This window comes from Petaurus breviceps, unplaced genomic scaffold (assembly GCF_028583685.1).
Source record: "Petaurus breviceps papuanus isolate PSGF00001 unplaced genomic scaffold, PetGlider_PUasm1.0 37, whole genome shotgun sequence".
NCBI classification, from domain to species: Eukaryota; Metazoa; Chordata; class Mammalia; order Diprotodontia; family Petauridae; genus Petaurus; species Petaurus breviceps.
Window position 1 is genome coordinate 35,733,235 of NW_027186296.1, and position 16,974 is coordinate 35,750,208.

Below are 16,974 nucleotides of genomic sequence, written 5' to 3' on the forward strand. Positions count from 1 at the left end.
CCACATTCCATTATATTTATATTGGTGATCACTAGCTTTAACCTGGGTCAGGGTTGGGACTGTTACATGGCTTATGATAGTGAAGCTTTAACCATTGTTAGTCCCACCCCCATCACCTCAGGTTTTCTTCAATCAAACTGACAAAAAAAGACTATAAGGGGAACCTCAACAGTGCTACAAGTCTTAAAAGTTGCTCTAACCCAAGCTGTGCAGGCCAAGCCAGCATCCAGCTGGTTGGAGTCACTGAGCTTTGGAGATAAACTGCTCTTTTCCAAAAGGAAGCCATCCCCCCCTGCCCACAGTGACAAATGGGCTCTGCAGTTCATGCATTCCTGAGGAGGCCCTCGGCTTCCAGATGGGAGTACCATCAAATAGGTTGCAGGCAGAGAGGGGAAAGGAAAAATTAAAGCCATTAATATGCTGGAAGGAATGAAAAAGACTGTGCCTTCTTAAGGTGGGGCTCCCTAAGATAAGAGGTCCTGTCCTTCAAGCCAGAGACACCTTGATTTCCTCCTCAATGCCCAGTGAGCCTAGTGCTTGGGTCGAGGGCAGGCAGGGAAGGCTCAGTTCCCTTGGGAGTCCCTCCAGGAGTTATAAGAATGCCACACCAAGCACAGTCCCTATGGCACTCTGCCTTGTGTCTGATCTCTTATGGAGCAATGGGTGGTTCACTCTTGTTACACCTCTGGGCATAAATCCATTTAAAATAAAACAGCAAGCAGTACTAGAAATAATGTTAAATATTAAGTACAAGACAATGCTCTCTGTGACTAAATTTTTCATTATATTTTATTGATTTATTGATATTTATTAATAAAAAAATAAAAGTGGGGTAGCACACACCAGGGTGTGTAGTTGTAAAGAGATATATCTAGGTATGTAGCCACATATATCCAAGTACATAAGCTTCTGAGGCACTGAAAGTACTCACCCTTTAGCCCCGTCTTTATGACTTGACACCCTGGAGTGGTGTTCCTTACGAAGATATACATACATATATATTTATGGGTGTATGTGCGATCTGCAGATGTTTTATTTATAAGTGGTCGACTCATTGCGGCATTGAAACGTGCATTTACAAACAGATATCTGTTTTATGAAACCCTATTCCTTTGTTTTAATAGCTAAGCTATCCAGCCATAGCATAATAATGCGCAAGGTAAATGGGTCTCTATCTCTAGAACCTGTTCCAAGTTTTCTCAGATGTGACTAACTGCAAGAATTTTCCAACCATCAAAAGACCAAAAAAAAACCAAACCCAAAAGACAGTCTCACTACTTTAGGCACCAAATCTGTATGGATATAAATTGGAAAGCTTTGGGGTGAACTTTAACTTGAGACTACCCTGAATTCAGAAATTTTGTTCCCAGGAAAATGTTAAGGAGGTAAGTACCTTCCTAGAGAGCAGTCATGCTGCAAAAGTTAAATATTGGAGTTTTAACTTTCCTATGGTGACATCTGCATGGGAAAGAAGTTATGGACATTTAATTGTGTTATTGCATTCGATTAAAAAAAGTGCTTATGAGGATGTAATACAAAGGATGAAAAACCACCAGCTGATATCCTCAAGATAGACCTTTTTAAAAGACATGCAGGAAAATTGAAGGAAAATTACTATGATGGCAATTCTTTGAAGGTGGGACTGGTGTGCAAAACATTAGAAAAGCACAGGCTATAATTATTACTTACTAATGTTAGATACTGACATTATTCAAACAGCTTGTGCATGGTCAAATCAACAATCTGTACTAAATAAATGACCATTTGGGAATTGTGGAGAAGCATCTCTGTTCCTCTCACTGCCTGACTAAAAACTGTCATTTGCAATCAAAGGAAACTGCCTTGGAGCTGAGAACACAGCACTAGAAGCCTTGCAGTTGCCTCTTTCTAAGGAAAAGACCAAAGATTCCCATTAACTTGATCTTTTGCAGCCAATCTAATTTCATCCTGCACAGATCCAACAGGAATCCATGCCACGCTCAGCATTTCCTGTAGGAATGCATTAAAAACTTAATACATTGACCACCTCTGTTTTCAATCTTCACATATGGAAAGGTTGAAATGGCAAATAACGACAAAGAATGACCTATATTAAATTGTAATCCTTGGGCTGAGCAGATAGAAAGACTTCTGCATTAAGTTTCAGAATGGTGCCTTAAAAAACAAACAAACCTGAAAATAACCAAGGTGTGAGTCTCAAAAACACCCATCTCAATGAGGTAAATAATTTTGCCCTGATTCAGGCTGTGTATGAAGAAAAAGGTAAAAAGGAAGTGGTCTTTTTTTTGGTCCATCCCATGAGAAAGGAGAGCATGGACATATAACAGGAGAGTTCTTGAAATTAACATGACTCAGAGGAAGTCCACTTACCATCAAATCCTCAGGTGCTGGCCTTTCTTTTGGCTGCTTCTTCATGCTGGAGAAGGAAAAAAAAATATTTTCATCTAATTTATGTAACTTGCAAAGGTATTATGCTTTCTATCCTTGGGCCACATTGTCCAGAATTTAAATATGGTTTTTAAATTTATTGGGGCAAAGATAGAAATATATCAACTAAAACATCAGCCTGTGACCTGATACTAATTCTAGCCCTTCAATGTTGTACTTTCTTGTGACAACCTGGGTTGCAATTGCTGAACACTAAATGAGTTAGAGGAACAAAGGTGATTTTTTCAAGGGTTGTCCTTGAAATAGAGATAAGGAATGAATTAAAGTGCATCCTGATCTTCTGCCAACATGGAGGAAGCAAGATGCTATTCCTGACTCAGTTATGAATCCATCCCTGTTTTAGATGTGAGGAACAATTTTCTTTCTTTTAAAAACGGGAATAAGACAGTAGTGAGATAAGGGACAGGATCATCAAGTCAAAAGAGATGATGGTTCCTTTCTTCATTATGACAGGTTGACAAGTAATCTGTAAAAGAGGTCAGAAGTCCAGATAACGCTATGAAATCACAAATGGATTATTACATATTGTTCCCATTTATTTTGGCTGCAATGCAAGTTGATAATTCATTAAACAGCTGTTGGAAAGCTAAGTTTGTTTAAGCAGCTTAAAAGGATCACATTTCTCATCCAAATATTCCTTGTCTTTCCAAGCAATAGGTATAATTAGTAGCTGTAGACTGTGCTTAGCTGCATGATGGAGTACTAATACAGGGTAGTGAGGTGACCACTGGTAGCTGCCTGCCATGGGACGGGATGATCATCTCTTCCCCTCCCCAAACACTGACGTATTTCTAGGATAGGGCAACCAAGAAACTCCCAGCCTTTTCTCACCTGGCTGGGCTAAATTGATTCTGAATGCTCCTTTATTTTAGGTACTCCCTAAAAAGCAAGAAAGCCCTTAGCATATAGTCTGCTGCATTTGCTGACAGTATTTTTTTTTTTTACAGAGAGATTTAATGATCATATGGTAAATAAGAACCATAGTTATGAACCATTAATGACATCGAGGACAATTTGCCTTCCCTATAAATAACCATATGCACCTCTCAAATAATGCATCCATTAGCAAGTAATTCAAGCTGTCTCACTAGTAGGGTTGGTAACAGTCCTAATCTGACATTCCAAAGGAGCTGTATCTCTTGGGAAAACAAGGCTATTACCCACTATCATTTATGCTTCAGCTTGACATCTGTGGAAATTTCAGCACAGGTTATCCTTCCCTCTGTCTCCATAAAAGTTTTATATAACAGCTGATTAATTTTTTTGGATGAGATGAATAAGCAGCCCAAACCCTCCCCAATCCTTCCCACCCCACCTGCCCCTATCAGTTAGTTATACCACACAGCTTGCTAACCCTCAGAGCAGTACTGGAAAGTCAATTCTTCCCTCAAAATGGGTGATTCCCCTAAGTCAGTATTTAGTGTCTTAGCACGTGAGTCTGTCTTATAGCTTGTTTTTTTTAATTTCAGCATGTTAAAATGGAGATAATACAGAAGTAGCAATGGACTTTAAAAGGAAATCTTAGGTATTTATTATATAGAATATTAAATGGTGTGAATATGTCTTTTTTATTAATGAACTTTAAAATAGCTTAGATATAGTATGACTTGAACCAATATGGCGGTTCAGCTAGTCATGTGTGAAAATGAAAATGTTTTTGTAATAAAAACAGCTTTAAAAAACCACAAAATCTCTTATAGATATTTTAAATAAATAAAAGCAATGTCTGTAAACCTCAAAAAGCATGGGGAAAATATCTTCCTTTTATCTATAAAGGTCTTCCTATGGAATATAAACTGTATGGTGCATTTTTATTAAGAGGTAACATATTATACTTAGTCAAAAAGGTGATAAAGCTTGACATTTATATTAAGGAATATTTCTTGTTTTCAATTCTGCATAATCACCAAATGGATCATTTTCAATTTTTTTTCCTTTTTTATTTCATAACCCCCCACCCCCACTTGTATAAGGACTGTTCTTCACATTAGTCCACCATACTGCACATAAAATGTCTTTTGGCAGGACACCCATGTTCACATTCCCCTGGCAAACAGAACTATGGGCTGGCAGTTCCTTGTGGGAACTGATGAGGGAGGGCAGCTAGTAAAGGAGTTAGCAAAATGTGGGAGTGGGAAGACCTCTTGTCTGGACCAGTTTCCAATTTATGCTATCTCCTTACTGTGGGATTTTTTTACTCTTGCACCACCCATTTTTTCTTCTCTTTTCCTCTGGAGGCTCCCTTTGTTTGTGAAACAGCTGGAGGGAAGCTGATTGTCCAGCAAAGGCCTCCAAGAGAACATCTGACTTAAAGATACATCAAGAGTCAGTGATAGCCAATCAATTCTGAAGGAAGATGCAAAGGTTAAGGAGGTGAGAGAGCCTTGTTCTATTGGGAGGAGAAAGAGAATGGAAAGGGGGTCTGTAGAAAAAAATGGCTTAAGTTTTTTTATCTGTAAGATGAGGGAGTTGGACTAAAGGGTTCTCAGGTTCCTTCTAGTTCTCAAAATTCTATGATTCATTTTGATTCTCAAAATATTAAGGAGACACAGCCAAGCCATATACTCTTTTCATAACCAAGTCATTAAAGTGGCCTTCACAGAACATTGTTTTAAAAATAGAGCCAAACAATTTACTGAATAGCCAATCAATCCATAAACTATGCTGTTTACCTTAAGTGAAAGACAGGTTTATAGGGAACATGAGGGCATGTTAATAATAAAGATCAGCTTCACATTTTCACCCAATAGGTAACATAAAATTATGTTTGTGTGGTTTTAAAACACACACACACTCAACAGCATCCGTGTTCATGAAAATAGCCTGACTCTCAGCAGTTTATTAAAACAGGGGAAAACCCTCTGAAGTACATTTAGGACCCTTTGTGTAAATAACGTTTACATAATTTAAACAATTTCTTCAGCTTTGCTGCCCCATCTGCCCAAGGCCCCAAAGTCCCTCCTGTCTCAGAAAGGAAGCAGGGAGAGCCATAAGGTCTCACGGAACCGCAGAGTTAATGGCATGTATCATTTACATGGAGGGCATGGCATGTTTGCAAACTGAGCTCACCACTGAGTGATGAAGTGTACAAATGGTTCGGAGAACTCTCCAACCGGAAGGACTGGCGAATCCTGGGATGGAGAAGAAAACAAAACAAAAAACAAAACACCAAGTCACAAAAAGTCAGGACAATTTTTCTTTCCTCCCTTACCCCCAAACAATAAAAAAGATACCACAAAGACAAATAGCTCCCTTCCCCCCCCCCCACAAGTCACCATTCAATTAAAAAGAGAGTCTACACACTACTCAACATATTTGTATAAAGATGCCAAGTTTAAAGCACCACACTTTATAGAATGGTGAGAAACATGAGGGGAGATGGGGAGGGAGGTGAAAAAAGGACAATGATAGCCACAGGGTAGGAAAGAAGGTAGGGAAAGTGTAAATGAGAAATTAATGATTATTTAAGTAACACACAAATGGTCTTGTAATTAACAAAGAGCTGTGAAATTATTCTTGTGTTGACCTTTGTTTCTTTTACTGGATTTGCTATTTATTTACACTTTTCTTTTTATTTACATTTATTTATGTTTTCACCCACTTATCCACTTAGTCAAATCCTCAATCCAATCATTTGGGTTAGATTTTCTCCCACAGCCACACCAAGGGTCTATCTTTCCCTTCAAAGAAAACTTAATTCATTTGCAGCCACCCCGGTTCAACTTCCTCCTAACTGGTTTTCTGGGAGCAAGTGAATTAAAGACACAAAGAGAAACCCACCATTCGGCCACAAAAGAAAGCTAATAACAAAATAAACACACAAACCCAAACCCAAAGCATAAAGCCAAACAAAACACCCCACAAAACAAAACCCTAAAGCACAAAACAAACCCAAGCGAAGAGGAAGCACCACAACAAAAAACCCCAACCGAGGGAGCAAACCCCATTACCATTTGCAAAAGAGGGCTTTAAGAATTTAGGAGTTTTTCCAAGAATGACAGAGAACTCCACTGTGTTTATAGTGTAACAGCTCAGGATGTAATGAAATTACACTGCAGAGTACTTTAACAGTCATCTCATTAGACCTACAGTTGGAACAAGAGAGCCACATAAAATAGGCAGCTGCAAATGACTCCATTCTCATCTATTCTCATTTGCTATTAAAAATACCTTTCGGCGGCTTTTTTCCTCCCTGACATCCCTACACAAAGTACCCTGCAAAGTATGATACATGCACCTATTTAAATTAACAAAGGAATGACTTATTTTAATCTCACTGTGCTTTGGAGTGCTTTGGCCATTTGGATGAGCAATATATCATTACATACAACCTTCCAGCGCTGCAGGCAAGAAACTCAGAGCGTGTAGCATTTGGTGGGAGCCAAACAATTTCTCTCGCACACAACTGTGTCAAATGCATGCATGGATTCATTATTGAGAACGCGAGGAAATAGCTTTGATGTAGTGGAAAAAAGAAGATGATAAAAGCACCTCTACAATATGTGTGTCATTATCAATGGTGGCAGATAGATACAATTGCAGAGCCTCCTATGTGATTAGTAAATATACATATAATTGCTGTGGCCAATTATCAGAAAAATGAGATCGGTAATTACAAGACAGAAAATTAACTAGAACTCTTATTAAGGCTTTGTTTCCAATTCAAACAATTGGAAACTGTTGGAAAATACAATTAGATCAAAAGTAAGTGAGAAGTCAAAGCAACCAAAACACTTTGGGATTTTCAAAGAGGTTTTCTTAAAAAATGGGGAAAAAATGTATACGTAAAGTGTTTTTCACTCTGTGCAGGTCTGTTCTCTTTGAATTCATCCATTTCGCTCAGGGAGGGCAAGGTTATCATTTCTAAACTTAATCATGAAGTCGGCACTGGAAGACATTCATGAGGAAGGGGGGAACAAAGGGGATAGGGAGCTAGATAAAATCTGAGCAAGTTTTACGTCTAGAAAGCCGGGAAAGGCTGTGGAGTGCTGAAACCCTCTACAAAAACAACAAGAATAATAAACAGGGCACCCAACAGCATGACAAGCCTTCAGAAAGGGACTATAATAGAAGCCATATCGACTTGAGTCACAAAAATGAAGCGTGGTAGCAGATTTCTGCCCAGGCCTCTTTTAGGAAGGCTGTATTTATCACCAAGTCTCGAAGAGGCTATACGAGGCCTAGTTCAAGAGATGACATTTCATTGCTTCAAAAAACCATTAATAAAAAGACAGTTCAAAGTCAGGGTATAAGAATTTATAGACTCTGCTTTGTCAGAAAGATTCTCAAGATGTTGCTGGTTTTACGTAGAGTGGAGGCAGAAAGAGAGGAATAAAACTCAAATGATATGTTTAGGCAAATAGGAGAACACCTTTAAAGTCTCTGAATATTTACAAAGACTGTTAAAATTCTGGTGTGGCATTCCATAAAGATTCTAGCATAAAATGTAATGCTAATTTGGGCCTCATTTCAAAGTATGATACCAAGACTAAATTAATGAATTATAGAGTAGCCAACTTGATGAAGATGTCATTTTAACACGGATGAGAAACAAAACAAGCAAATCTGACATCTTTGCATGGGTAGTTAATTTTATTTAAGACCTGATATTGTAGCCCGTTAAGTTGCACATAATATAAAACTCAGGAACACTGGGTGGTGCACATGAATAATTTATTTTGCTTTTGAAAATTCCAAACCAAGTCGACTTCCCAGAACCACAGTGAGTGGATTCTCATCCCAGCTGGGCCTAGAATGAATCTCACTAATCAAATCACTCACTAAAGGCATAGGGGCCAGATTATAATCTCAAACAAACATGAGTATTCTTTTTCTTTTTAAAATCTTTGCTTACAGCACACATACCTCTTAGGCAGTTTCTGAAGATTCAATGACTCATCAGGGATCAGACTTAAGACACACAAAGGCAGGGAATAAGGGAACAGTCAGAAAGCCCCTATCTCAGAAGAAAATGGGCCGTTTACCTTACATGAAAAATTGGTTGTGTGATATGATGGGAAAGTAAATCAACAAACCTGACAGATCTCAGGCTGAAGGATTTTAAAGTAGCCACATCCCTTTTCTTGAGTCAGACTACAAATATTTTTAGGCCAAGATGAGAAAGACTGACAATAAACTACAGAATATTTCACGAGTCTGAATTCCAGTGGGGGCAGAGGCAACATGCAGGATAGGTTAAAATTAGCTAAGGACAAGGGAAAGAAGGTGGAGGTGGGGGAGCCTCCAGTCACTCCAAGTCTATAAAAAGACTATGTAAGACTATAAAAATAGTTAGCACAATAAAATTATGCCACTGAAGTACAGAGATATAAGAGAAGCATTCACTGGCTTTATTGGCTTGTCAAATTTTTCTTTTCTTCCTTTTTAATGGGGTCCTTGAAGAAATACATTAAAAAAAAATACAAACAGATTGGGGAAGTAGCTATATTTTAGTAATTTACAATGGCTAGAATGGAGCTTAAATTGTTAATAAAAGTCATTCTCCTTAAGACCTGGATGGCATACTTCACCCTAGAGATTTTTTTTAAAATGTTTTTTCTTGTTGAACTTCTAAATAGAGGGACTGAATGAAAAAAATGGTCAGAACCTTAACCAAAAGCTTTAACCTAAGACGCGGGTCCCCAGTCAACTTTAGATCTCCACAAAGGCAACATCCAGCTATATCTTGTTATCAAGCAGGCTATTGCTCTATAAAAACAGCTGCCATAAAATATTTCTGTAAGCAATTCTGGACACCAAGGATGACAGCATGTGAGCCTCAGAAACTTCCACAACTCCTTGGTCAGCCTGATTCACCACACAACTGGAACGTGCTTGTGCCGCCAGAGTACAGAGAAGGGCAATAGGGAAAAAAAAAAGTTTGAGTGATGCCTTTGCCTTGTGAATAATGAACAGTTCAGGAAGGTCAACCCATTACAACTGAAACCGTTTAATTATTAATTATGCACAATCTATGAGCAAAGGACAAGTTCAGAATGTTTAATGTGTGGTAACTCCAACTGGACTCTCTCTGGGCATTCTGTTATTAGCACTTGTCAGCAAGGTGCTCAGGCATAAAGAAAAAGGCACGGTAGCAGAAAATCTGAGGGGGGGCAGTGTGTGTGTGTGTGTGTGTGTGTGTGTGTGTGTGTGTGTGTGTGTGTGTGTGTGTGTGTGTGTGTGTACTATGTGGGGTAGGGACTGGTTGGGAGGAGGTAAAACTCCAAACACAGCTGCTACTATTTATTTTACAGGGTAAGCTGGCTGACACACAACTTACAGACTTTGAGATCAGGCAGGTATGCTGGAAGAAGCAAGTGAGGGAGAGGTAAAGGAGAGAGGTGCTCCTAATGACTTGTTTACAAGGGAGGTTATTGTCAAAACCATATCATTTACTTAAGCCAAACTATTTCTCTGCTTTGGAGATACATACACATACATGTATGTATCTACGTATTTCCACTCCCTCTCCCCACCCCGTAATTGTAATAAAGCAAAGCAAAGTGCAACTTTTGGCAAGCTTAGGAGTCAGGAGGTAGATTGCTAGCTCTGGTTTCATCACTAACTTGCTGTGTAATTTTGAGAAATTCATTTAACCTCTCTGAACCTCAGTTTCCTTACAAACAGAACTAATTTATGTGAAAGCAGACTGAAAAGGATAATGCATTGTATAAAACATAAGGGACTATTCTCTGACACTTGAATGAAGATCAGAGCCCAAAGGAACTCTGTTTTGTATAAATGGAAGACGTGAGAAACCAGAAAAGGTTAAGGGATTTTAGTTTTAGATGTCAACAAGCATTTATTAGGCACCTACTATGTGCCAGGCACTGGGATAAGCTGTAATATTTCTATTACTTGTGGTTTTTGGACTATAATGCTTAAAGGCACATTGTTGTATCTGAAATACTAAGGAAGAGAGAGGTTTCTAAGTGAGATGGAGGGATTCTGTGGCAAGATGGACTTTTTAATCATTCTAGAATTGTGATTCTCTCCCCTTTACAACATGTGTGGCTTGGAGCATAGAGGAATGATAATACCATTTTATCCTCAAGATAAAAGGACCAGACTTTAAGCTCAAATTCGCCTCTTACCACAGAATCACAGATCTATAGCCAGAAGGCACCTCAGAGACCCCTCTCACTTTAGGGAGGTTAAGTTACTTGCCCAAGGTCATAAAAGTAGTAAGACATAAAACTAGGATTCCAGTCTAGGTCATCTGACTCCAAGTCCAGGGTTGTCCATGGTACCATGCTATCTGGTTTGCAATTTCTACCCCTTATTCCTCTGGGACCAAGTAGAACAAATCCAATCCCTCTTCAACCTGACAGTCCTTCTAGTAGCTGAAGGCAGCTCTCATGTCTTTTCCCACTTCCCTCACTCTGATCTTCTCACCTCTGGGTTAAATATCTCCAGATGCTTGGATACCTTGGTTGCTTTTCCCCTAACCATTCTCTTTGCATCAATGTTCTTCCTACAAAGCAGCACCTAGGACTGAATATTCTAGAGGTAGTCTGACCCATATAGTAGGGCGACCATCGCCTCCTTCATTCTGGATGCTCTGCTTCTGTTAATCATGCAGCTTGCTATCATTTTAACCTTTTAAAAAGTAGCTCTGTCACACTGAGCTCACTAGTCCATTAATACCACCAAATCATTTTTTACTTAGCTGCGGCTTCCCCATCATATAGCTTGCATGGTTCATTTTTTGAACCCAAGTGTAGAACTTTACAAATTTACCGTTATTAAATTTTACCTCATTATATTTAACCTATCTTCCTAGTTTGGCAAGTTTCTTTTTTGGATTCAAACTGTCATCTAAGATATTATCTATCCCTAGAAGCTATGTGTCTTTTGCAGATTGGAGAAGCATGCCATCTCTCTGTTTATAAAAATTACTGATAAAAAAAAAAGTGGATGTGCACAGGACCAGGGATAGATCCCTAGGGCTCTCCACTACAGACCTTCTTCCAAATTAATGCTGACCCATTACTGAATACTGTTTAAGTGGAGTCATTCACTCAGTAAGGCATCCATTTAAGAAGATCAAATAGAGTAATTTGTGATTCTAGGAAAATAGGAAAGCATTTTACCCTATTTGTACCTAGACTGGTTTTTAATCTTATATCTGGAAATTTCCCTCTACTATTCTTTGCACTAAAGTGTCATCCAGATGGGTTATTATTTTGGTGATAAAATAATGCATGTGTGACCTTGACTGGGAAAGAGGCCCTGCACTGTCATCACTCTTTAAAGTCCTAGACATGGCCTATATCTTGTCCCAGAAGTTATTCATCAGTTCTCAGATATAGCTAATGTGAATTACAGACCCCAGGATGATTTTTTAATTATCAATACATTGAGTAAACCTTTATAATCAGAGGTGCGGGTTCCAAGAATTATATTTTATGCTGTACCAAAGTTTATACCAGGCAAAATCATTATTTGGGCAAAGGTATACCCTGAAGGCAGGGGGCTAAGGAAGGAGGTATCTGGATGAGATGATGTATCAGTATAAAGGGTTTAGGATATGAGTAATTAATAATGGTACAATATATTTATTGACACAAATCAGTAGGCATAAGTATGTTGCATGAAAAGGTGAGTATACTGAAAAATTCAGCCACTCTTTGAGGTCACAATCTATTTTTAAAACTAAATTAAACAATTTAACAAGCATTTTGAACTACAGGATATGTAATGAACTAGTCTAACTCACAGAGCTTCATCAGCAGGGCAGGTTACGAGCTTTGAGTTTAAGAAGGTTTACCAAGGGACATCATCAAGAAAGGAGACTTTTGACCTACCCCTGTTGGAGATCAGAGGACCATCCTTTACTCATCCTAGTCCACATCAAGCCCTGAGCGGGGAAAGTGAAAGATGATTCAATTTCCACACTGGGTCACCCCATGCTCCAAGTTGCCAGCTGTGACAAATTACATGTGTGGGCATTTTGGTGTGAAGTTCTGTCCACTGGGTCTAGGCTGACAGAAGCAGCTCATTTAACTTGTCTCAGGTGGGGCTGGAACTAGGGGCCAAAGGCCTGAATTTTAGCCACTGAAACACCCACCTTACCCATAAAACCTTAAATCATGGGAGAACCAGCTATTAGCCAAGTGAGCCTCACTACCAGATGGTATATTAGCACACACATATGTGTATATAGATAAACTATATGTACAAATTACATATATACATATCTAATATATATGTACACACAGGTTCAAATGAATCAGTCTCTAGGTAATTTAGATTTCAAGATCTCAGTGATTTTCTTCATTTTCTTAAGTTAAAAATGCTTAGGAAATGCCTCTGAAGTGGGGGTGGAGATGATTTTTAAAAACAACATCAAATTAACCCTATGTATTCTGCATCATTTTTCAAGACTTCCATTGGTCTTTAAAAATTTTCCAAAGAGGAGCCTAATGATTTTGGGTTTTGTAAAATGCCATAAAAGTCAGCATACTAACTGGAAAGCAGATTCACCTTTCAACTGTAACTTTTAATTGCTTCCGTTCTGAAGCAAACAAGTACATTTCTTTTCCTTTTCTTATTTGTAGTCTCTTGTCATTCACAAGCTACCAGTGCACAGCAACGTAGAAGTATCTGCACAAACATTACAAACACATACACATTCCTTTTAAATAGCTAAGGCATAGCAGCATGAAGCATACCTGGCTTACACCAAAGGGACTTCATTTGAAAAAATAGAACCAGTTATTGTTCCTCTTTCTCCATATACTCTCGATGCATTTTTATTGCTTTTTCATAAAACACTGCAGCAAATAATCAAGCATGACCACTGGCATCCCCAAGATTGAGTTTTAGGAACCATTAAATGAGCTCACCCTCATGGGAAACCTCCTGCTCAGGTTGGTCTAAAGGTAATTATTCAGCAATTCCTACCTGTGGTTTTACCTTGTTCCTGTATAGTGTCTAAATTTCATACACTGGTAAGGTCAATTTCAGTCTCAGTAAAAGTGCGACAAAACATACTCTACTCAGGATCTAAATTATGATGTAAATATACATACTGGCATTTTATGAGTGTCTATGTGCAGAAATGTGAATGAAAACTGGCCACAACACTATCCAAAAAATAGAACTAGTCAAATCCAAAAGGAAGAAAAATAATCTTTTTCCAGGTCCCTAAGTGAAAGGGTAAATTAATTTTTTTAATACGGAATGTAAAGTTTGTCCAAATTTAGACATATAAACCACATTTATACCTATGAAGCTGGAGAAATTCCACCAAAGAGAAACAAATCTGGTATGTCCGTGTCCTGAAAAACCAACAAGCCAGAACATGTCGGAGCTCTGAGATCTCATGGGAAACTCTAAGTCCATGTCCCCACCATCTTCTTGAACGCTCAACTGTTGGTTAAAGTAATTATTGCCATTTGGTATCTGAATTGCATGTTCATGGAAAAACATAATTCTAAAAGGCTGCAAAATGTATAAGAACTTGTGATATTAGTTTTGATCTTTTAAGACAAATTCAAAGGTGGTGTGTCCCACTTCAAAGACCATACATTCCATATGAACATGAGCTCTGCTGGGGTGCAAACAAAATGTGATCTGTGAAGGGGTTTTAAAAGCTGGTTAAGGGTATATAGCATTGGTTAAAATGAGGAATAAAGAGAGAAAAACAGAAACATGGAGAGAGAAGGTAGAAGAGAAAAGAGGGAGATAAAGAGAGGACGGCAAGAGAAAGGAAAAGAGGGATAGGAGGGGGAGGGAAGGGAAGAGAGAGACAGAGAGAGAGAGAGAGAGAGAGAGAGAGAGAGAGAGAGAGAGAGAGAGAGAGAGAGAGAGAGAGAGACAGAGAAAAATGAACGTTTAAAATTACACACTTCATCAGGATTTGGAAAATCATAATGCCATCTGCTATTCTGGACTTCCGAACATCAGGGATCTCCTGGGCCCAGAAAACTCCTAATTCCAAGAGGAAGGAAGGAACCCACATACTCCCTGGAATGCTGCCTTCATTCTGCAATAGAGGAAGCACCCTACCCAACAAGCTTGGAGCCTCTTTTGGAAACATTTGCATTGCATACAGCATTTCTCCTAGTTTAGGGAAAATTAACAGCAAACTCAGAGATAAAACGTCAGTGCTTCAGTCTGAGCTGCTGGGTAACTGACCTTGGCATTCAACTTCATTTCAGGGTGTGTAAGTCCCATTATGGTGGATTAAATGAGTATTACCCTACAGCTGGATAAGACTTCACAATAGGGCAACACATGTTAAATGACAGAAGCCAAAACTGGCCCCACCAGGCAACTACCCATTCATAGAATGCTATTCACAAACCTCACCACCAAGAAATTAACTCATTAATAATACATCAGACTTCATGGACAATTCAAAGAGCACTACTTCTTAAATGACCACATAGGCATTTAGAATTTTTGCTGGTGAAGTTCTAATTAATCTAGTGGATCAAAATCACTTTCTTTTAACTTACTCAGTGCCATTGGGAAATAACAGAAATTTGGCGTATTTCAGAAAAATTAAAAAAAAATTTTATTTCAAACTACCACATACTTAAAAAAAATAAGTTCTTTGTACCTGATATACTCTTTAAAATACCAGGGAAAAATCACTTATTTTGGCTTATTTCTTTGGTAACATTTTAATTTTTGCTGAATTCTTTCTATTCCCCCTCCCATCAACTCATAAATATGAATCAAATATAATTATAAATGAACAGAACATTAACTTTTGGATTACTGCTGTGTTTTGGTAGAATGTTAATGTTGTTTCTAAAGAAATAGTTACTACCAAAAGAAAAAGTAATTACTAAAAGAATCGTGGCCTTCATGGTAACCTATTTTAAATCTTCAAATCAGCTAAACTGCATGATTTTAAACAGACTAGACTTTTCAAAGGCAGCATTACATTTCTAAAAGCATGTATCTTATGTAAAAAATGGAAATTCAGTTTTTGGTTTCTCCAATTATATATTCCTAACACTATGAGGTGGAGAAGTGAGCAACCATAAGGCCAAGTAGCTAGAGAGCCCACTTTGGTATTGGGAAGCTCTGACTTCAAGTTTAGACTCTGTGACATCCTGGGCATGTGATAATGGACAAGTCACTAATCTCAGTGCTCCATGAAACTGTCTAAAACCATCATAAATCAAATAGAAGATACAGAACAGCATTGTAGAGGAAGTTTCTATGTTGGAGAAGCACCCAATACTGATAAAACCACAGGTCTGGACCAAATTAAGACAAAACAAAATATTATGACACAGTGGTTGAGTTAACAGAAGCTTCAGAGTATAATACAACTCCTTTTAATCTTGTCTATTTAATACTGACAAGTTTCTACTGCAACATCTATAAGTTATAAAGTCCTTAAATACCATATGAAAAATAGAAGTAGATAATTCATGCTTAGTACAGTTGTGAGCTCTTTGCCTGTAGGAATTTCTTGTAGGGATATTTCTAAACTATTTAAAACATTTGTCTTTCTGTTCTGAGAGAGAAGAAACGAAGAATGAAAACCCCAGTTCTTTATGATGCTCTGGGTAGCCCAGGCAGGGGAAGGTGGAGCAAAGAACTCCAGTGAGAAGAAGAGATCTTCCTCATTAGGTATCCTTTGAATTCACCTGTCTTTATTTTCCCAAGGTCCAAAGCACAAATCTCTAACAGAAGAAGAATGGATGTGATTCTTGGCAGAACTAGTTAATGCTGCCGTAGATGTTCTTAGGTGGCAATTCCTTCTCACCTCTCGGTGGTCACATGATACTTCTATGCCACATTTGTCCAACAGCTTTGAGAAATAAGGCGTTACACACAGGCAACAGTCTAGACAATAGAAATGTTACCTACTTAGGTACTTTGTGTTGGCCTTTCTTTGTACACCCAGCACTCAGCACAGTGCCTGGCACACATTTTGTTGTTCAGTCATTTCAGCCATGTCTGATTTTTCATGACCCCATTTTTTGGATTTTCTTGGCAAAGATACTGGAAGGGTTTGCCATTTCCTTCTCCAGACAAGGAAACCAAAGCAAACATTTTACAGACAAGGAAACTGAGGCAAACAGAATTAAATGAGTTGCCCAAGGTCACAAATCTGAGGCTAAATTTAACTCAGGAAGATGCATCTTCAGACTCTGGCCTTAATAAGCTCTTTGTTTATAAACACTTCTTGTTTTAATCATTTTAACAGAAATCTTTTAAAAGAGCATTACATACTTCACATGATTCTTTTTTTTTTTTTTGCTTTTTGGAGGGGAGAAGGTAGGGCATTTGGGGTTAAGTGACTTGCCCAAGGTCACACAACTAGTAAGTATTAAGTGTCTGAGGCCAGATTTGAACATGGGTCCTCCTGACTCCATGGCCGGTGCTCTATTCACTGCACCACCTAGCCTCCCCTACTTCACATGATTCTTAACCATAAGGAACAGAACTTAGTACCTTACTGAAGGCTCAGAATCATCATAATTAGTAGTACATTCTTATAACACAGTTATACCCATAGGGCTACTGAAGTCTGAAGGCTGCATGTACCTTCTTCAC

At 38.4% G+C, this 16,974-nt stretch overlaps 1 protein-coding gene across 1 annotated transcript in view; it reads right to left on the bottom strand.

The window, feature by feature from the left end:
- The window catches only part of MAP2K5 (mitogen-activated protein kinase kinase 5), a 292,027-nt gene that overhangs the window by 39,499 nt on the left and 235,554 nt on the right, over positions 1–16,974 (bottom strand). The window contains exons 19-20 of the mRNA XM_069097384.1: positions 5,518–5,579; positions 2,371–2,416 (exon numbers count right to left, since the gene is read on the bottom strand). Of these exons, the coding sequence (XP_068953485.1) occupies positions 2,371–2,416; positions 5,518–5,579 (108 nt within the window). The remainder of the gene's footprint in view (positions 1–2,370; positions 2,417–5,517; positions 5,580–16,974) is intronic.